Here is a 23,620-nt window from a genome sequence, read left to right on the forward strand (position 1 = left end):
TGTATGTGTTGGAACCCACAAGACTATACGGTAAATGTACAGCTGATAGACCAATAGGCAGATTCATGGGAAGTGTAGGCATTCTGTTCTGAGCCCTGAGGGGGTACTGAGGCTGGCACTCAAGGCCCCGATATGTGTGATTGTTGTGTTTCTTGCAATGGTCCCTTTCTAAGTACATTAAGCTGTGTGTCACTCTTAGGGGGTGTCCTATCACTCTTCATCAGTAATGGACCCCACGCTCACTGCTGATGCTCTGGACAAAACAATCGCAGAATTTGATACCATAGAAGATCTGCTTAAGCACTTCAATCCAGAGTCTTGGCAAGACGATCTAGAAAATTTGTATCTGGACACCCCTCATTATAGAGGCAGATCATACCATGACCGGAAGTCCAAAGGTAAGAATCAGAGTCTTGGATGTTCTTTATCAGTAAGAGTGTTCTGAATAGAATCGGTGGTATGGTCTATTTCATTCTTTCAACTCTGGAGAGTTCTGTCAGTACACTATCACATCTATCTGTCACAGCAGTTTCAAATTAAGCTGTGTGCTTGGCCAAACTATTGTTTGTATATGATTAACAAAGATCAAACACAACTTGAAGACCTTATCAAAAGTATCTGTAGCCTAGACAAATGTTCAGGAGGTAAAAAGCTTGCTTCACAAACATCAGGACCCAAGTTTGGATCATCTGCACCCTGATAAAAAGTACATACCTGCAAACCCAGTCCTGGGGAAACAGAGACCAGCGGATCTCTAGGCTCACTAGGTCAGCAGATATAGCCCTAAAATAGTGAGAAACTCTACCTCAAAAAATTAAAATTATACTTTAAAAAGCGAGTTAGAAAGTGATTGAGAAAGATCCCTGGCATCAAACTCTGACATCCACATGCATGTTCATATATGTCGACATACACAGATGGACACGCACAAAAGTACACGTGCATATATATAGCACACAACAGACATAAAATATCTCAGCTATCTTCCTATATCTTAGCAGGTAAAACCTGATTTTACAGTGGAGGAAGCCAAAGTCAGGAACTGTGTGTTGATCACATGCTGGAAACTGCACAGTTAGATGACAATGGAGAAGAAATTAGCTTCCTGGCCTCTGGCTTTTACCAGAATTGTCCATGTGATCAACTGCTGTGCTCTCTCGACAGCTGTCATTGTTGGCTTGGTGTGGGATTGCCAGTGTTGGGGCCAGAGGGCTGCTGTGAACAGCTAGGTCTCACTCTGTGGACCAGTTCCGTTCTACCCATTTAACATTGGTTTGCATAAATATACATTGTATGCATGTTGGCCATACCCTCCTACCTCATCCTCCCCTTCCCATACCTCCCCCGCCTATTGACCCTCTAGTCCTCTGACAGTTGCTTCTACAGTCAAGTTTTCTGTTTATAGAAGCTTGCATAACTAAATGAAGTCTAGAAACCAACAATGAAAAGAAAATGTGCATCTCTTTCTGAGATTTAATAATTAAGTTAATACAATTTTCTGCAGTCACATGCATTTTTCTATGGCTGATAATTTTCATTTTTATCCATATCTACCAAGTACTAGGCACCTGTGTGACTTGTAGGCTGATAAAGGATCCTAAAATAGAATAAGAATTTATGGCATTATTTGAAAGCATATCTGAGCACATTTTATTGTAAGTTTGATGGGGAAAATAATTAAAGATAAAGAAAAAGGAATGTTTATACAGAAAATTTGAGGACAAATAATAATTCTAATACTTTCAAAATCAGTTATATTTATCACACAGAAGACTGACATAATTAGAAAGAATGTGTGTTTAGGTGTGTAACTCTAGGAATCAGAGAACAACATGGCTACCTCTACTCAAGTTCCTGTAATGTAATTGCTCTATTTGATAAGATTTGTTTAAGTTTTGCTAACAAGTCTCATAGGGTTTATGACACATATATCTGAAGGTGTTCAGCCAAGACATGGCCTGTTTCCACACTGTGTAATGTCAAGGATGTTTCCAGGCTCTGAGTCCAGGCTGCTCCCACACAACCTATGAGAATGCTGAGCCCCAGTGACTAATTACTAAACTTCCATCAGGGTTTTCTGCTCCTGGCTTAGGTCATAAATCTTACATAAAAAGCATACATGGTGGAGGAAGGACGAAAGAGGAGCAGGCACTCTGCTGTTATAGAGATGTGCCATGTGTAGACCATGTAACAGGAAAGAACATCCTCAGGGCTCAGACTGGATTCATTTCAGAGATGACATTGGTTTATTTAAAGTTTTACTGTATTTGGTGAATCTCCATTAGTCAACACTTAAGGAAGTACAATAGACCTAGGACTTGAAAAGCCCAGAAGAAAACATTTTGAAAACATGGTCTCAGACACAGAATCAGTAGTGTTGGACCCTGCCTTCAGGCTTCTCAGGGCCTCTTCCCTGCAAACAGTAAAATCCTTTCATCCCAGTGAGGCAGATCTCTGTGATGAGGCCAGTCTGGTTCTCAGAGTGAGTTCCAGGACAGCCAGGGCTACACAAAGAAACCCTGTCCCTGGGCTGGGGGAAGGGTGGGGAATGGACGGGGAGAGGGGGTGTTAGATATCACTAATCCTGAGCTTTTTTTTTCCTGAAGATTATGTTGTATGGGAGACAGGAGACTTGGATTCAAATCCTAAGCTTCTATGTTTTTTTTTCTTTTTTCTCCTTCTTTTTTTCTTAAACACTGATCTTCTGTCTCTGGTTCCTTTTGGGACCTATCAGCTGCTTGTGAGGAGAGCTTTTCAGGGAACCCCTGAATTTGACAGAGCCCCAACAATTTGACACTTAGCTAGCTATACTAACTTTCCATTCTGAAATATGTGTGCATCTCTTCCTTGGTGAACCCATGTTGTCCCTTACCCCGTCCCTGCTATATCCAAAATTATGAGTACTTGAGAAACATAACAACAAATACAAAGAAAGCTTTGTGGTTTCTTTAATGGAATAAACAATCACAGGACCTTATAGAACCTTTACTTTGCACAAATCAATAATTTTATGGGGTGTATTATAAAATACAGCTGGCCTAGCTCCAACCCAGACATGTTGCCTCAGAATCTTTGAGGGCAGAGCTGGGACACTGATGACTTTAAGGTGTCCTGAAACCATGAAGAGAGCAATCGGTCCGTGTCTCTAATGCGCATTTCACATGTGATTGGATAACTGAGGAATTGTCCTGAGGATTATACTCGGGGCCTTGTAAATATCTAACAACTGTTCTGCCCCTAGCTCTCCCCTGCCATTCAGCCCAATATGTTTCTAAAATCTGTAGAAATCCACCCACAGACAGACTGTCACTTTGCTAAGAATGCCTTTGCTTACAGAAATAGCTGACCTTGCCAGAGCAGTCAAGGCAGTGTTCTACTTGATGTTTGAGGCAAAGTAAACAGCACTTCTCTCCCCTGTTGGTTTAGGTTCCATTCCCTAGCCTCCTGTATAAAACAGCCCAATGGCGGACTCACTCATACCTTTCATTTAACCTTACCAAGTCAGTACTGGCTTTCACTGAATGTATGTGCTGGTCTAACTGTTTGTCTGCAGACCACAGTGGAAGGGGAAGGCGGGTTTAGTATTTCAGCATGTGTTTTCTGCCTCTAGAACTTAAAATACAAGCCCAGGGCTCATGTTGTGATGGCCAAGGGCAGATCAGTGACTAAGACATGAGCACAGAAAAGCAGCCATGGGATGCTGACCTTCTCCTTTGAGATAAAACCAAGAAATCCCCTACTGTCACAGGAAATGTGTTTATGATATTGTACAGGAAAAGTACTAGATTTTCTTTTTGTCTCAAGGTGGTGGGTGCTGTATCTGGGTCTTGTGAATGCTAGGCAAGCATGCTTCGTGAGTTATGTTGTTCAACCCCCAACCGCCTTTTTACTTCTTATGTTGAGATATGAGCTCACAGAATTCCCCAGGCTAGCCTGAACATCACTCTGTAACCCAGGAACACCTCAAAATTAAAACCTCCTGACTCAGCACCTCCCATAGCTGGGACTATAGGATGGTGCAATCAGTCTCAGTACTTTTCATTGTTGACTCATCAAGTACCTATTCTTTTCTTCCTGTTGTCATGGGAATCAAAAGTGGCATTTCCCATGGTTCTAAGGAGCAAGAGTCATGGAAACTAGAATGTAAACATGGAAAGAATACAATGTAATAGAGTATGACAAGGAAGCATGTGAAGCTAAGAACTCACATAGTAGTGAATCAGAACTCTGTCTGTGTGTGTGTGTGTGTGTGTGTGTGTGTGTGTGTGTGAAAATACGGTGTCACTCTGTTGCCCAGGCCACCCTAAAACTGACAATATTCATCCTGCTTCAGCTTCCCCAGGTTTGGGATCACAGTTATGGGCCACCACACCTGGTACAAAAACAGTTAATATTTTGAAATCCAATGTTATGATTTACTTCTACTTTCTCTGGTGGTGGGAGCAGTAGGTGAACATGACAGAGAGGAAATCTAGGGTCGGTAGTAACTCTGTTCAAGCCAGGAGGGCCACAGAGATTCACCCTCCATTTCCCAGGGGGATAAGTTCAAACTCTGGCTAGACAAGGTTGCAGCGAATATAAGAAGTTAATATTCTCAACCTTCAATTTCCCAGGGAAGTACAGGAGGGGTAGTACATCTAACTGAAATCTATAGGTGACGATGGCTCCAAAACCCAACTTTTGGTCTATAATATCTGTTTTATACTTCCGAAATCACAGATGCCCAGAAATTAAAGAGAAAAAAGTCTTCTCTAATTCAAGTTTCATTTACTTTTTCTAATAGTTATGCAAATGAGTGCAGCAAAATTACATAAATTATGTGGATGTTCTTGCGAGCAGCTGCTTAATACTATATAGCTCACTGCGTGACCACTGTAGTCTAAATGAAGCTCAACTATGATTCATTTAAATGGTGTAACTGTGAAGTTAGGTGCAGTGTGTATTCCTTTAAGCTCACAGAATGAAGTTAGACGTTTCTGAATTAGAAGTAATCAGTCCTAGGTTATACTAATTTAGATGTTGAGTACAAGGATACTTGTGGAGGTTAGCAATGCAAATGAGAGCTAGCTCCTTGCTTCTTTCAGAATAATACAATGTCATTGAAATGCCCAAAACACAGTGGCATAAGGAAACCTTGCCCACAATGTAAATGCTGTAATAAAACAATAAACAACAGCTGTGGTAAGCACACTTGCCTAGAATGTGCAAGGACCTGAGTTCAGTCTCTACCAACACAAACGCACTTGCGTGCACACGCACATTGAATGGGAGAGTATAAAATATTAGCAAATGTGTTGGACTGCTCCAGATTAGCAGCTATGAATTGCTAATAAGGTCTGTTCCTCTCCAGAAAATTGGCCAGCTGTGCATGTGCACGCCACCAAGGCTCCTCCATCTCAGTACTTTAACATTGAGTGCAGCAGACGCTTGGCATTCAGTTCATTACAAACAACATGGTGTGAATTATAAGACTTCTAAAGACCCTAACTGGCTAGTTATGGTAACCTTGGAGTGGTTCCCCACAGTTTCTGAGGATCTAATATCAATTCTGTTCCTTTTTCATAACATTGTGCTCAAATCTCAGAAACATCTAACTCTAATTTTTAAAGTAAGGTAAATAATAGCCACAAGAATCTGAAAATCAGATTAATGAATGTGTCACATCATAAAGTTTCCAAATGTACTGAGATAGTAAATATTTGAGAAACCAAGTACTTATAGCTTTCTCTAGATGCTTATTTAATCCCTGGGTGAAACACTGGGCCAGCCAGGCTTGAGATGGTAGTTTCTGCAGCCTTCTGTGTAAATTGGGCACTCAAAGGCACTGGAGACTGAATACCTCAATAGATTTTCTGTTCTAACAAGTCACTTCCTGAAACACGGTAAACACCAACCAGATAAAAGTTGTCACAATATAAAAAGTGCCCTCAAATCTAAAATATAGGGAAAAAAGAAGAAGAATGTTATGGATTAAAATAAAAAAATGATTTTGGAGCCAAGTGAATCTGTGATACAATTCAAATTCAAATTTTAAAGCAGTACCTTTAAAGAAATCCTACTGCTCTGTACAATCCCCTGGAAGGATCTGGGGTCATGCAGTAATCTGGAGAGTGTCATGCACAGTCTCCAAACACTGTCAAGTTTTAGTGGCTGAATAATCAGCACATGCATTAAAAGTTTACAGAAGAATTGCCAAGTACAAAACTTGCTAGGATACTCCCTACCCATAAACTTTTTAGAACTGTTTTGATCATTTCATTTCCTCTCTTAAACTTTGCTTCTTTTTCTTAAGCTCTCAAACATAGCATCCTTTTGCTCTCTGGATCACCAAGATTTAGGAGACATGACTCTGCATACATGCAGGAATTGCTGGTGCAGGGAGACTGGACTCATTGGTTGTCTTTACTTGAGAGAAGAGTGTAAGTTACATGAAATCAAACTAAACACACCTGGCCAGCAGCCCTCTGATATGTAGGTGGAAGTGGCCATGACCCTTCTTTCCTCAGCTACTTCTGCCGGAAGGTGATTCTGTTTTCAGTCTGACCTCCTTTGTCTGCCATACACGTAGGTCATACCTACCGAGAGCAGGGATTTGGACCTGGACTTCAAACATTGGAAATTCATTCAAGATAAATAAATGCATGGCATGAGAGTATCATTATTTCTGTTTTTGCAGAAGGAGAAACAAATCAAAAAGGTTCACTAACATTGTCTAAATAGAGAGCCATGTCATGAACCTGCCTTTGCTGGCTACAAAGCTGTGGAAATTCATTGGTGTTTAAAGCTTAGAATCATGGGCTTGAAGGTAAGAAACAGTGTAGAGGATATGTGAATAGAGTAGTCCCACACTAGCTCAGAATCGAGTATACTAAAGGGTCCTTTATTTAGGGGGGCAGACTCACAGATCACAGTCCTCCACGCAAGCGGGGAACAAGAACCAAATTCACCAGCCAGAAAGAGCGAGCAAGCAAGCACACACATTTTTTGGCACCCAAGGCCATGTCCAACCTGGTCCAGCATCTCAAAGGCCATTGGCTGAAGAAGTTTCCAGCAAAAGTGGGATATTTTAAAACCCCCCTGATGCTTATGCATCCCTTAATTATTTTTCTTAGTTTTCATAGATGTGCTGCATACATCTGCCAAGGTAGTGTTCCCAGGGGTCAGAGACCTGTCTAATAATGGTGTCAATATTCTTCAAGTCTAATTCAATGCCTTTCAGACATTCTGTTATCTAGAGTTATTTCCTACAACATCTTGGATGAGTATTTACTGGTTCTTGACATCTGGAAGATGGAGATAGTAATATCCAAAGTAAAGACTTGTCTTGAAACCAATACAAGTATATGCAAGAAACCAATATAAGTGTGCAGGGTCTCAATAACTTCCCATTACCACACTGCTTCATGATTATTTTTGAATCTCAGGAATCAGCAATTGACGGGAGAGAATTATTGTGTTGTAGGTTAATTTTTATAGCCACAATGGTAAATGTTTCTATTCTTTAGGATATTCAGTCTACAAAGGGAATTATGAAATTTAGAACATTTCATGGTTTTAAGTTTAAATTATCCTAATTTCTTCTAAAAATGAAATAATTGTGAGGTTCTTTCCCAATTTTGATTGATCTATAGAAATAGTTTGTACAATTAGGGCATGATTTACAGAAGAGGGCACCTGAAAAATCCTAGTGAGATTGTAAATCCCATGAAGTGGATAGACTCCTCCCGGGGAAGTTATGGAACTTAACACAGCTGAGAGTGTCTGGTGGCTTGTTACAGTAATACAAGTACTCATTTATTCTCTCACCTCAGGGCTAGAAATCTACGCTGAAGCATCAGTGTCCCCTCAACAGCTCTTCCTACCAGGTTGATGTGATGGTCCACATTAAGCAAGGGCTGTGTTTCTCAACACGTCAGGTGGACATCTGAGAGGCAGCCTCCTTGAAGCCAGGCTCTAGGTGCCATGGGTCTTTTTGCAGCTGTCTCCAGGGAACAGCTGGTTCTACAGCTCTGATTTCCCAGCTCTTATTGATCACCTCTCAGACCACTTCCTAGGTTAGGTTAGAAAGAAGAGCATCCCAGCATAAGAGACAATAATCTGGTTAAAATTATTTCTCCTTCTGTGTGTGATTGAAAAGATTATGTATAAAAGAATATGAATAATTTCTTCGATTCATTCATGGAGTTGTTAGTTATTGAATGTCAATTCTCAGAAAAAGAAAAATCTGGCATAAAGATGAGGTGTATTTTCTTTGGCTTGACCCTGCTTCAACTAGAGGCTGTCATGTGGTTCTAAAAGCATAATCTTAAATGAGATGTGTCTGCTGCTCCCATCAGGACCCACACAGCAGGGAGAGGAAATAAACCTGCAGATCACTAAAAGAGGAACCAGAGATGCTTTTTGTTTTTTGTCTTTCTTGATTTTTCAAAGATTCTCTTTTCTCTGCCATGAAAGTAAACTCAAGCTTGTTCCTAGTTTATATGGATGCTTTATGTGGTTGTATATGAGAACATGGTACGGTTTCTCGCACTAGTAGTCTAATAGACAGGGACAAGACGGCCTGGCTTTGTCCCCTGCCTGAGCCCTCATCTATTAGAAATGAGACAGAGGTGTCCATTCATATCCTCATTCTAGAATACAGAGGGAATGCATATCACAGCACACTTGGGCTGCACTACAGGGTTGAGGTTGTAGCAAGGAGGTACTTCCTAACCCTGACCTACAGGACAGCATTCTACCCCAGATCACTGTGTTTAGAAGGAGGTTTGCATCTTGGAACCTTCTTACCATTTCTAGATAGAAAGTTATCAGTGTAGAGTACCTGGTCATTAACTGATGCCAAAGAGATATTTTTAAAAATCTGGTGAAATAAAGACAATTAGATGAAAGTGATGAACATTTGAATTAAGTTTGGAATATCCTTGCTGCTCTTTTGCTGTTCAGCCACAGAGATGGAAATGGCAAAGGAAGTGCAGCCCCTTCTCTTCAGTCCCCAGGGAAACTCACTACAGTGCTCCTTCCAGCCAGAAAACCAGAAGCTTTGAGTTCTCACTCATCTCCTTATTGACCAGAAACTCAATACATGGTGCAGAATATCTGCGGCTGGGCTGTCACTTTATCTGCAGCCAGTCAGAAGAACCTCTGCGTTGTTGTTCTAAGCTAAGAGCCTCTGCAGCCTCCCTCCCCTGGTGCTACAGCTGTCACAGTAACTTGATGTGTTAACTGGCAGCCCTGTAAATCTCTTCCAGCGAGAAGTGGAAGTGAGCAGTGCATGGCCATAAGAAACATCTCTGCAGCACCGGGGAAGGGGGCGTCTCCAAGGAGACCTAGACTTGTGTATTTTACCTGGATTGCTGAAGGAACCTCGTGGAGAAGGCATGCAGCAAATTGGCTCAGCTACCCTGAATGCGAGGATGTGTGGCCACTCACACACCTTCAGCTCTGCATCCTTTAAAAAAGCCTGATATAGGTCCAGTGGTGTTGGTCTTCTTTCTTCCACAGTGGCCTCTGCTTGTTAGACTATGGACTAAAAAAAGCAAGGGCATTAACTGCAGCTTTGCCATTTTCCCTTCACTTTTGTTTTTCTCCCAAAAAAAGATGGGGGACAAAGCAATGTAGTCATGTGTGGAAGTTCCTAACACAAGGCCGCAGTGAGGAAACAGCTCAGTGTGGATATGCCCCTGGTTTTGCTTTTGTGGACGTCATGAACACAACCACCCTCACGTTAAATTCATCTCTTTTCTCTCCTGTTGGACAAGTGCATTGTCATTATCGCTGGCAGCAGATTTGGCCCTCTATCTCAGCCTGGTCTAGCGGCCCAATAATGCACAGGCCAGCATGAGTATTTATCTCAAGGTGACACTTGTAATGGCTGACTGCTGCACTTCTTAATCCGTTTATGCAATCCTTCCTCTTTTGCTTGCAGTTGTTGGCAGGGATTTAGCAGCAATAAAAATGGTTCCTTTCCCAAGACAGAGTTCATTCAATTTAAAGCTGGATTGATTATAGCTAAACTTATGACATGTCTTTACAAAGGAAGAAAAAAACAACAGTAAATTATGCGCAGTGATTATTTAGCATTTATGGAGTTCCCACAGTGTCCTGGGATCAGCATATAACAGCTAGAAATAAACTGCTGCCCTTGAGAATCAAAGCACAGCTGTCTATCTGAGAGGGCATTTAGGGCAGCCCATCAATCGAGGTGCCATTTAACTTCCATTCAAGGGTCACCTGGCCATATGGCCACTCAGTCTTACTCTCAGTGATGTTTTCTGACGGTATGGAGTTAATGGACTCTTGGCCCATATCTGTGCATTCTCTTAATTGTCTTTCTCTCAGAACGATTTTGCTATCATCCTTGGCTTTTGGTCTATGCCCCAGAGACCACTCCTTCCTGCTCTTCAACAGTTTTATGTAAAGACTAAGGCATTTGCAGAGGCTAGTGTGCTGAGGATGGCATTGCCTGCCTAGTACCTGTGATATTTCTCCTGCGGTAGTATGGCTGGTGCACAGGATAAGGTGCTAAGAGCAGGTGGCAGGAACTTCTTCTAGCTGCAGTTGTACAATACGTTACTTGGGTGTTCATCAATCAGAGAATTCAGATGCAGATTCTGAGAACACCTTTTAAAATGCTACTCATTGGCATTTTACCGTCTAGTCTCTTGAGTTCCTTATATATTTTAGAGATCAGACCTTTGTCAGTTGCAGGGTTGGGAGGACCTTGGTCTTAGCATAGAGTGGGGAACCCTGATGGCTCCTTGGCCTTGAGAGGGAGGGAGGGGAGGTATGGGTGGAGGGGAGGGGAGGGAAGGGGGAGAAGGAGGGGAGAGAAGGGGGAGAAGGAGGGGAGGGAGGGGGGAGGAGGAGGGAAGGAGATGGAAATTTTTAAATATAAAAAAAAATAAACCATGAGAAAAAAAAATAAATAAATAAAATGCTACTCATGCAACAATTACACAGGTGCATATTTATGGTCTTGGTTGCTGTTCTGTTGCTGTAATAAATACCCCACCCCCAAGCAACTTGGGAAAGTTGACTTGGCTTTGGCTCACAGTGGGACATTATGGTCCATCACCTTGGGGAGCCACAACAGCAGGAGCTTGAGGAGGCCGCTGTTCACACTGCAGGCTCACATCATCTTTCATTTAGGCAATGCAGGATCCCTGCTCATGGGTTTCCACCCATGTTTAAGATGGATCTTACCTTATCAATAAATCCTGTCAGCTGACAGCACTAAATATCACAATAACTTAGATTTGAAAGTTGAGTATAACATTCTTAATTCATTATAATCCCCATTCAGCATACTACTTAATAATTACTTATAAAGAGAGAAATAGAGAGAAGAAAACCTGGCATTTTCTTTCCTTATTTTAACCATTGACTTTTTTATTGATTTTTATTGAATTCTACATTTTTCTCTGCTCCCCTCCCTGTCTCTCCTACTCCTTCAATACTCCCCCTAGGTCTCCATGCTCCCAATTTACTCAGGAGATCTTGTCCTAACCATTGACTTTTAAAGGGGTAAAAATAAAGGTGGGGAGAATCAAGTGAATTAAGATAAAGAATATTAGCCAGTGTTCATCATATAACAGGTCCACTCCATTCAATCTTTTAAATATTTAAATGTTTTAGAGGAGGAAACAGAGGCTCCAAGCTGTTAAACAACTTTCTACTGAAAGAAGACATCCTCACTGAAGAGCAAGACGCTACTGCCACCTATGATTCGATGCACACACATGCACATTGTTGGCCTTAGTAAGGAGGATTCAGTGCACACACATGCACATTGTTTGCTCCACCTAAGATTCCATGCACACACATGCATCTTGTTTGCCCCAACTAGGATTCCATGCACACATATGCATCTTGTTTACCCCACCTAGGATTACATGCACACACATGCACATTTTTTTGCTGCACCTAGGATTCCATGCACACACACGTATCTTGTTTACTCCACCTAGGATCCATGCACACACATGCATATTGTTTGCCCCAACTAGGATTCCATGCACACATATGCATCTTGTTTACCCCACCTAGGATTACATGCACACACATGCACATTTTTTTGCTGCACCTAGGATTCCATGCACACACACGTATCTTGTTTACCCCACCTAGGATCCATGCACACACATGCATATTGTTTGTTCCACCTAAGATTCCATGCACACACATGCATCTTGTTTACCCCACCTAGGATCCATGCACACACATGCATATTGTCTGCCCCACCTAAAATTCCATGCACACACATGTATCTTGTTTGTCCTACAGTACCATTTTCACTAGTACTTTGATCAGCTTTGGAATTAAAAATAAAACTTTTTTGTATTGTTTATCTGTAAATACTTCGATATCAGAAATTATTAGACAACATTAGAGCAAATATCCTAATGTTGCCCCTATAAGATTCAGATTATATTTAAATAATGGCAGGGATTTGGGGTGTGTTTATTTGGTTTTTAAGATAAAGATAAAGAAAATTAATTTGAATCGCCATATGTTCCATTTCCTTACCTCTGAGCCATTTTGTTATTTAATTCTTTTTTCTTTTTGCATCATTTTTTAAGTACCAAGGCAAGGCCTTGGAACATGCCTGTAATCCCAGCACTCTGGAAGTGAGTGAATCAGAACTTCAGTCATTTTCAGCTATATCGCAAGTTCAGGGCAAGCCTGGGTACATGAAACCTGTCTCAAAGATGTTAGCCATGCACAGCTTATAGGAAATTTGAGCAAAGATTCAAATTTCAGCTAATGATTTTGTTGTTATTTGGAATGTCATGTAGGATCAAAAGAGAAATTGGCTTTTTCCAACCACAGTAAGATCCCAATGACAAATTTAACACCTGCATTAGTGATCTCTGATTAGATTAATTGATCTAATATCAGAATCTTTGCTTATGCTCAAGTCTGCTCATGCACTTGCTGCCTGTGTATCTTTGCCCACAGTGGACCTGGACAGGCTCAACGATGACGTCAAGCGTTACAGTTGCACTCCCAGGAATCACTCGGTCAATCTGAGGGAGGAGCTAAAGTTGACCAATGCAGTCTTCTTCCCGAGATGCCTCCTCGTGAAGCGCTGTGGGGGCAACTGTGGTTGTGGAACTGTCAACTGGAAGTCCTGCACCTGCAGCTCAGGAAAGACGGTGAAAAAGTATCATGAGGTTTGTCATCTCCAGTGTCCTGCAGTGCTGTATGCAGCTATTGTGTCTGCATCATCTTGAGTCTGTGATGTCCTGGGAGATGGTGCCATTTAGCATGGTTGGTCAAAGGGCTGAACAGAAGGCTCAATGGTTAAAAGCACTTGTTGGCCTTACAAAGGATCCTGGCTAGTCTGCATTTTACACTCATTCCAGAGGATCTAATGTACCTACATGCATAATGCACATACACACATGCAAACAAAATGCTCATACACATAAAATGAAAATAATGAAATCTGTACAAACAAATATGGTTTGTCAGTTGTTCACCCAGTCAAGGGTATGGTTGGGCGCTAAAATTCTACACAAGTAGAATTGGCTCAAGGGTTAATTCTGTCCTGAAGAAGGGAGTCTTGATTTCAGCCTTCACAATAAGCTATGTGGGTAGACAACAGTGTGAAGAGAGACTCTACAGAGCCTCTTCATTCAACTTGTAGTCAAATCTGGTATTTACTTACAGGCTATAACTGTTAAATGTAGGTGACTGCAAGAAAATACCAAGGGCCAAATTTTCATTCAGTGGAATCATACTTGTGAAAAAAAAAGCAAAGAGTAAAAGAAATGTAAAGTTTTGAAGTAGTTTGCCCTTGCTTTCCTGGAAATGCTTATCTTTCCTAAATAGTATCCAGTGCCACCTGGAGATGTAGCTCTTGGATCGCTGAAGAAATAAGCAAAAGTAAACACAAAGATCAAGGTCGGGGCACACAAATTAAAAGAGAGAGCAATATGTGTAACAGAGCACAGCTGCCCAAGCCCTGGGGCAGCCAGCGCTGTAAGAACACATTAGCTTGCTGAGCTGTTTGCTGGTCATGCTGGGCAGGGAAGTTCTTTCTGTTGTATTCATGGAGAGTGATCTGAGGCCTAAAGCTCAGGAAGAGGTGAGGCATCCATGGAAATGCATTTTAAAATGCTATCATGTGAAGATGATGCTGTCATTGGGCAGTTTCAGATGCAAAGGGGGTGTTTTATGGGCAGCAGTGCTTGGTGGCTATGTAATTGGCCCCCACAGCTCATACGGAGTGTCACTATTAGGTGGTGTGGCTTTGTAGGAGTAAGAATGGACTTGTTGGAAGAAACGTGTCACTTTGGAGGTAGGCTTTGAAGTCTCATATATGCACAAGTATTTTAGACCACTTCCTGTTGCCTATACATCAAGTTGTAGCCAGCACCACATCTGCCTGCACACTGCCATGCTCCCAGTCATCACCGTGTTGATAATGAACTAACCCTGTGAAAATGTAAGCCATCCCAATTAAGTGGTTTTATTCCTTTTATGAGAGTTACCATGGTCATGGTGCCTCTTTACAGCAACAGAAACCCTAACTAAGACAATGGCTAACCATGTGGACCTGAGTCAAAAGCCGAGCAGAGCAAAGGAATACATAGAGAGTCTCTCAAAATAAGACTTACAGATTTGGAATTGCAGGTCGGGAACTGGACATAGTAGGTTAAGATTTTAACCTTAGAATTTGGGAGGTAGAGGCAGGAGAATCTCTGAAAATTGAAGGTCAGTTTACTCTATAGAAGTTCCAGACCATGATCAAAACAAACAAATGAAAGATACAACACTAGCTTTAGGCAAGTACTTTTGGAGTTGCTGTTGTTTTTGTTTTTAAGAGTGTTTGTTTCTTTTTATTTAGTTCAAGGTGATGAAAGCAAATTCTTTTTTTAGTCCTATGGAAATATATTTACAACTTCATGAACATTAATCAATAATATGTAAACAATTTAACAAATAACACATGATACTAAGTATAATTGGGGTTGGTGGTGGTTTTCTGTCCTGAAAACAATGAAACACTAAATTTTAGGTAATTTCTGGACAAAAAACAAAACAAAAAAACTGAGCACATAAACACTGATGTCTTCATCCTAGGAGAGACAGGTCCCAGACAAGTGATTAGGCTCGACTTAGAGCAGCAGAACTTACCATTTTACACCTGCCCAGAAAGCGTTTTCTTAGTCTTAAGAATAGCTGGGTCCACCTCACTGCTTTCTCATTTCAACAGAGTACTGTCACCCCGCTCATTATGTTCTGTGTATGAGCTGATGAACCCTAGACTGGAGGTTGCCCTTCAGGCTCAGAATGTCAGTTTTGTGATGTTTACAAAAAAGGATAAATGTGGGGTTCAATAATTGGTGGGAGCTAAAATAATCTAGGAGTGGCAAGTTCTCCTATGCAGTGACTGTGAGCACCAGTGTGCAAGCCCGGCTCTGATGTATTTGTGGACTGCTTTCCTCCTGGCAGCACAAAGAAGTTTCAGCTCAACTCTTTCTTTTCTTCATGTTCTGTATTTGAGAAACTCCCAAACTGAGCACTGCGTGGCAGACAGGTGGGTCTGTGCAATCCAAAGCGCCCAGTACCATTCTTCCACTCATTTCTCTATTGTCTCTTACACTGTAGCAGACAGCCTTGAGCTGCTATTCACAATTAATAGAGTCTGAGGAAACTCTATTAATGGAAACTCTATTAAGCCTTTGTTTGATTGTGAGGTATAAAACATTGACGTTCTTTTGAAAGTTCAGTCAGTGGATAACATCTCATGAAACACATGTTATAATATTTTTACCGCTAGGGCTCTGCAGAGTCCTATATGAAATGACCCCGCCAAGCACAGGACAAAAGCACCCAACAGCATCAATCACTCAGTCACTGACTGCACACCTGAAACAAACACTCCTGTCAGCTTCCCCTCCGGCTGCTGAAATACCCTGAAATGCATCCTGATGGTCACTGTCACGTGTTCTGTGGAGAATGGCAGAGAGCTGCTTCCATTTCCAGAAATAGGAATGGTTTGAACTTCATCTCATCAGGAGAACCTGTAAGCCCTATATTCTGTTAGTGCTGTGCCTGTGCTCCCACCTCTGCTACATTAAGGCAGTTTCCCCGTCTGTGCTTGCAGCTGCTGAGATGTGAAATGAGTTTCTATGCAAGATGATGGCCTTAAGGGATTAAGAACTTCTGTAGCGAGCCTGTATGCTTCTCCACAAGTATTCCAGTGCTTGACAGTCAGAGATACGAATACGAGCAGTTAGAAAGCTCTGGGCGAAGCTAGCATTGTCACTGCTTGCACAGCCATGATACTCTCCTTGTAGGACAAAAGTATTTCTGCTTTCAAACTTCAGGATAAATGAATTATGTGTATTGTTTGCTGTGTAAAACTGAGGACCTGAGTTCAAATCCTTGGCACCCACATAAAACCTGAGTGTGGCCCATCACTGTAACAGAGTTGGGGCTTGCTGGCTGCCAGTCCAGCTCCAAGCCCAGTGAGAGACCCCTGCTCCAGATAATAGGGCAGATATCAATAGAACAGGACATCAGAGGTCCTTCTCTCTCTAGATGCAGATGTCCACAGCCATACACAACACACACATAGACACATACACACACATATATAAAATACACATACATACACATATGCACACACAATAATTTGTTGAGTTGTGTAGGTTTCCTGATTCATAGCCTTCTTTCATAGCATTCCTCTTATTCATTTTGAATGCATAGTATAAAAATAAAAAAAATATAATTTTCTCTACTCTTTCCATGTTGACTGAGGTTTTCTTGTCTTGCTTGGTTCCTGCAATCGTTAAGTCCCAAAGAAATCACACAGAGGTCCACATTAGTTATAATCTGATTGGCCCATTAGCTCAGGCTTCTTATTAATTCTTAAAACATATATTAGCCCATAATTCTTATCTGTGATAGCCATGTGGCTCAGTACCTTTTTCAGCAAGGCAATCACATCTTGCTTCTTCTGTGTTGGGCTAGGACTGCAGAGAGATGGGCTTCCTCCTTTCCAAAATTCTCCTGTTCTCCTTGAACCACCTCTATTTCCTGTCTGGTTGTCCCACCTATACTTCCTGCCTGGCTACTGACCAATCAGCATTTATTTAAAATATAATTGACAGAAAACAGATAATTTTCCCACACCATTTCCAAGTTTGTGACTGAGGCTACCCTAATAAAAGAGATAATAACAGAGACACATATAGATCTAAAACATTTCAAATTACCCAGGAGCCATCATAAGGAAATGAAGATCCTAAGAGCAGATTGGCCCAAGTGGATTCTGTGGAGCAGGTCTGATAAAGTGTGCCAGGTGGTGGAATGTGCATCTACACTGATGACAAAGCCTCTGATCACTACATCTCTCTTCTCTTCTCTTCTGTCCCTTTGTACAAAAGATGACAAAGGGTCCAAGGCTCACAGAATGCTCTCTTCTTCAGTCAGGATACAGGGCTCACATAGGTTTCCTCATCCTGCTTCATGGGGTTTATGACCTATTTCACAGCTGAGAGGGTCTGGAAAATAACTTCTGCCCTTCAAAAAAAAATATGTTGGGTAGTGAGATTAAAAAGCAATGCTCAGTTCATCCAGCAACTGATGGAAACAGATGCAGACCCACACCCAAATATTAGGTGGAGCTCAGGGATTCCTGTAGAAGGGAGGGAGGAAGGATTGTAAGACCCAGAGGGGTCAAGAGAATCACAAGCAAACCCACAGAATCAACTAATGTGGGTTCATAGGGGCTCACAGAGACTAAGCTGAAAATCAGGGAGCCTGCATGGGACTGACCAAGGCCCTCTGTATATATGTTATAGTTATGTAGCTTGAAATTCTTGTAGGACTACAGGAGGAGCAGGGGCTGTCTCTGACACTTTTGCTAGCTTTTGGGAGCCTACTCTTCATACTGGGTCACCTTTCCCAGTCTTAACATGTGAGGAGGTATTCATTCTTATTGAAGCTTGACATGTCATGTTTTGTTCATACTCATGCTAGGCCTGCTCTTTCCTGAACAGAAATGGAAGAGAAGTGAACTGAGGGATGGGGACAGACATAGGGTGGGGAGCAAGATTGTGAGGAGAGAAAGGATGGGAAATTGCAGCCACGATGGCAAATGAAGAGCTAAAGAAATAAAAGCAGGGCTCAGGGCTGGGTATATAACTCAGTGGCAGAGTCCTTGTCTGGCATAGTCAGGTGCTAGGTTCAATCCCACTACTGCCAATAAATAACAATAATAATTCAAAGATATTATTTCACTTCCCCCCTACTGATTTGTGACTGTCATCGTTCATCCTCAATGGCTGTTGAAAGGAGGAGGCCACTTGTTGGTTCCTTGCCACTTAGCCTGAAATAATCACACAAAAACTGTGCTAATTAAATCACCACTTGGCCCATTAGCTCTAGCTTCTTATTGGCTAACTCTTACATCTTAATTTAACCCATCTCCATTAATTTGTGCATCACCATGAGGTCGTGGCCTCAGCAAAGATTCAGCACATCTGTCTCCAATGGCAGTTCCATGGCTTCTCTCTGACTCTGCCTTCCTTCTCCCATGCTTTGGACCAAGCCAGTTTTTTTCTTCATTAACCAATAAAAGCAACACATAGACAGAGGGCCTCCCACACCAAACAGCCACAGCCATTGAGTCAACAGTCAAAATCTTAGAAGACAGCAGACAATTTTATGTCTTTTATTTATTTTCTCTGTCTTTCCACTATTGATACTATCATGATGTTGTGCGCTAATCAGAGTTCTTTAGCAGAACAAGAGTGATAGAAGTGGTGTGTGTGAGAGATGGGGAGTGAGACAGAAAAATAGAATGTGAGAATTTATTAAATTGGTGTATGTTTGGAAGCCTCAGCCATCCCAGTCTGGCACCAAACACCTGGAAGGTTCCTGCAGGGCAGCTGTTCCTTAGTCAAACCAGGAGGTGTAAATGCTGCTCTAATATCTACAGAGAATCACAACACCGTAGGGTCACCCAGGGAGATGCCCTGAAGTATTTAGGGTACATCACAATAAGTCAGCTAAGGCACTCAAATTAGCTCCTTGGCTTACTGTCCCAACGCACTGATTTTAGGGTAAGGTAAGCTGACATTAAAGCCTAACATCACATATTAGCTTTGCTGCCTGAACTGTCCAGCAGAACTTGCTGCAATTATAGCGTGAACTCTGCATGTCAGCGCAGCCCGCAGCAGAGGGAGAATGGAGTTCCTAGCCAGCTGTGACTGCCAAGTATCTGACATGTGCATAATGCAGACAGGAAGTGAATTTTTTAATTTAATTCCATCTTAAGTAATTGCCTCACAGGTCAGTGGATTCTGTGTTGTATAGAGCTGAGATCTCTCTGTTGCCAATGCTGTGACCCTTTAATACAGTTCCTCATGTTGTGGTGACCAACCACAAAATTATTTTTATTGCTACTCATAGCTATAATTTGACTACTGTTATGAATCTTTATGTAAATATCTATGTTCTCCAATGCTCTTAGGTGACCCTTGTGCAATAGTTGTTTGCCCACAAAAATATAACCCACAGGTTGAGAATTACTGATTTATGGCATCTAGAATCATCTTTGCCTCTTTGTTTATTAATATAGAATTTTAATTAATTTTATATTAAAATCAGATTATAGTGTTAAGGCTAGAATATGTAAGTAGTCATTTATCCCTGAAATACAAGCTTCATAAGAATAAAGTAACACCCCTAGTCTATTCTGGAAAAATGAACAGCTAGTTTTAGGACATAATGAGAAAGAAGAAAGGCTCCAAGGAGGAATGGTCCATGGTACAATGCTAAAATGTTAAATCCCGACTGAATATTTTAAATAAGTATACTGTTGTGTTTTCCATATTGGAAACTTGTTACTAAAACTGACACTTAACAAGACAAAATGAGAACTAAAAGACCCAAGTGCTCAGATGTTCTACCCTCTGCAAATGGAGTTGTGAAGTTGAGGTCATGAATGTCACTAACCACAGTGAAAGTCAGGGAATCTTTGGTATCACTTTCTTGGAAGCAGCATTCATGGAGAAGACAGAGAACTTTTCTCAACCTTTGGATGGGCCATGAGTCACACCTCTTTCCCTGCTGTGTGAGAGGGAACCAGGACAGGAAGCAGAAACACATTAAGTTCAAGCTCCGCCAACCAGGTAGCAGCTGAATGCTAGTCAAGGAAATCCCTTAGTCCAAAAGAAGCCTATAACTTGAAGGCTTTAGAAGCCATCCAATAGCCTAATATCTATCAATTGTTCTACTTTTCACTATCTCTTACTGAAACTGTATAAGCAATATAAAGAGATTGGTGCTTAAAGGGCCATGTGATTGCAAAAGAAGAAAGCTACGGTATGGGATGTTGCATGTATAAACACCTTGTATAAGAAGGGTGTATAGTCATTTTCAGAATGACAATCATAATACTTATGCTTCTTTCCATGTGGGGATGAGAGGTGGCTGACAGTATCCAGAGACTATAAACCACAAGACAAATGTGAACAGAACTCCAAGAGCCAATGGCCCGACAGTCTCTATGTTGAATGCTTCCCAGCCCTACTCACTCACTTGCCACACCAGGCCCTCTTGACCAACCTTCACAAACATGCAAGGGATACAACACTCTCTGGACCAACAAGTCCCACCTGTGTTATAGCAGACACATGAGTTGTTCTAGGACTCCATGCAAGACAGCTCCCATGTTTTTCTGCAGCAGAGAGGCTAAATATGCATACAGGGTTCCTCTAAATTGCGATTAAATTGTTTTACCATTTAATTCTACAAAGGTCCTCATGGTAATTCTGGCATGCTCATGTATAGTTTTTATTTGAAACAAATATCCACAGATGTCAAGATTGCCTTTTCAGAAGTCATGAGCATTTTCTAAACCCTCACTGTAACCCAGGTCTCTGTCAACTTCAATCTTTTCTGTGTATCATTTAAGCTGTTCTTAGACACTTCCTTTGGAACTACTGTCCCTTAGACACAGTTCAGTGATTCACACACACTGCCCAGGCTCTGCTGAGTCATTATCCAGAGAAAATAACGTAATTCCTCTTCCAAATAGCTTTCGTTAGACACTCGAGTTTCAGAGTAATTCACTTCCATCCCTTAGACTGTGTGAATTTTTATATTCATATGAAATTTTTACATGTGAGAGAAGGCAATAGAGAAGCAAAAATAGGAGTTTGTTTCTTAAGGAACTAAATCTCTGTGTTGAATACTGCTTGTTTTCAAAGTTAGGTAAAATATTAAATAAACTCTTAATGATTCAGGTTTATATAAAACATTTGCCCTGAAATATGTACTTGTATTTCTATGCCAGCCATTAATTTGGGAACTGTTACAATGTTTTAACAACTTTTTTTATATTCCCAATAAACAAGAGCTCAAGTCAGCAAATGGCTTTTTCTGCCTGGTATTATTTTATTAGTGTAATAGCCTGATAGCAATGACTCATTCACTGGTTTATTGGCAACAAGGCACAGGATAGTAGTCAAACATCTTGTGGGATTATGACGCTGGTAATTAATAAAGCTGGGCATAAAAGTCATCGACTGGGTCTGTCACTTTCCATTTGGTAGATGCCAATTTTCTTGGCTTCACATGGTTTTTTCAGACAATGAAAAGGAGTAAAGATTTCCAATTTTGCCCATAGGTGCTGAACTATGGCTGGCTGCACCTCGGTGGATTTTCATTTCCGCTGTATGTGTGCAGCTGTATAGCTTGATAGCTTCATAGCTTGGAAAATAGGAAAGCATTTTTTGATTGTACCATTGCAAAGTTCCTTTGGCTACTGTGATTAATTCAATGGTCACTTCTCTTTAAAGGTGGCCAGGTAACCCATAACCTACCAGTTTGCTTTCGCTGATAAGAGTTTTTCATTTTTCTTTTGACTTTCCATGCTTCCTCCAATCAGCCTTGCTTTCTTCATCCTTTTAATACTGTGTACCTGACTTAAAACTATTACATGGTCTGAAAGCTTTGAGCATCATTGCTGGGATCAGCCATTAAAGCAGTTGAATTTTAAATAGTGCTTTTCTGACTTATCTGGAGAAAGTGTCTGTCAATTCATTTTTTTTTCTTAGCAGCAAAACACATATATGTTGTGCTCTTGTAGCTTATTATAAAACACAGGGGGAAATCCCTGAAGAATCAGAAGACAAGCTAGAAAACCTGTCTAGACTCTTATAACAAACATTCACTTTGTTTGCCATCAAATGGGAAGCAATCAACAGAAGACTGCTGTTCCAAATGCCTGTCACTAGAAATTTTCAGAGCTTGATAATGGTCTGCTTTAAACAAATAGGAAGCTCCACTTCTTAGGAATCATGAAACTCCCCAGTAACCCCTAACCCTGTTTTCATGCAGATGGTCTGGGACAATAGTATGGAAAATATACTGGAGAAATTCTTGGTGACGCTACAGGGGTCCAACCCAGTCCTGTCCAGAACCTTCTTACCAAATATGGCAGAGTTTTCCTATTTGTTGTCAGCAGGACTAGTTGATACCCCAAAGTGCATGTATTACATGGATTTTCATGGAAGAACAAGAGCTTTCTCTTTTTGTAGTGAATTGACCTGATCGCTTCCATATTGCTTCCTGTGTTTGTTGGAGGCTAGATCACAGGGAAGACGTGAAAGAAAGAAAATTATCCATATATTTCCACACAAGCAACAACACACATCACCTTCACCAAGATACTTTGCTGCTAACATGCTGCTTAGAAGTACAAGCCAAATCTTCTGTGGTTAAGGACCTTACTTAGGCCGCCTGGATCTGATTGCTTTCTGGTTCTCTCACTGACAAGCTCCATGATTTCAAGAAAGTAACTTAATCCCTCTCTTAATACATGCCTTATTATTCATCTGGTGGAGTCTGAATAATTTCATACCTGCAAAGTCAGTTACAATAGGGTTTGGTATCTGCAACATACTCAATGTTGGAGATAATGCTTACCATCTTTATTTTTACAATCCATTTACCAGAGAGGACATAAAAATGTATACAGAATTGTGTGACACAGATTATGCATGTGTAATTGTAGTAGAATCATAGGAGAAAATTATACAATCTATGATATTGTCATTTGAACTTACTGGAGCATGGTCCTTTGTTTTTTGTTTTTGTTGTTTGTTTGTTTGTTTGTTTTTGAAACCATTCTTTTGAACCAAACTCCAGGTCCCTTAGTGGAATAAACATAAAGGAATGGTTGTACTCTGCCTTACTGGAGACCCCAACAAACACCTTTGCTAAAGGCTAAAGAAACGGAGACTGTGGACTGGGAGGCTCGGTCCTGAGGAATCTTGACATACATGCTTTGGGTTTGGTTAGGACTTTCAGCACTGACTGTGAGGGTAATAAAATGTCTAAGAACACAATTCATAGTGTAGAATTGTAGAGATGCCATAGAAAGTTAGGCAGGCATTAAAGTAAGCCTTCCCCCCCCTCCACCTCGTGTAATCTTCAGTGAGTTCCAAAGTATACCAAACAAAGCATAAGGAGCTCCCACTGAACATCACACTCCGCTCCAGGCAAAGCTTCAGATGCAGAAGGAAGTGGGAGGTATAACAGAGAGAGACATGTTGTCATCATTCTGAAAGTTAGGAGGTAATATTCTGGTCCAGAG

At 41.2% G+C, this 23,620-nt stretch overlaps 1 protein-coding gene across 2 annotated transcripts in view; it reads left to right on the forward strand.

Moving 5' to 3' along the window:
• The window catches only part of Pdgfd (platelet derived growth factor D), a 199,283-nt gene that overhangs the window by 173,756 nt on the left and 1,907 nt on the right, over positions 1-23,620 (forward strand). For both annotated transcript variants that reach the window (XM_038323359.1, XM_038323360.1), the window contains exons 5-6: positions 200-398; positions 12,958-13,172. In XM_038323359.1, the coding sequence (XP_038179287.1) occupies positions 200-398; positions 12,958-13,172 (414 nt within the window). The remainder of the gene's footprint in view (positions 1-199; positions 399-12,957; positions 13,173-23,620) is intronic.

This window comes from Arvicola amphibius, chromosome 3 (assembly GCF_903992535.2).
Source record: "Arvicola amphibius chromosome 3, mArvAmp1.2, whole genome shotgun sequence".
NCBI lineage: Eukaryota > Metazoa > Chordata > Mammalia > Rodentia > Cricetidae > Arvicola > Arvicola amphibius.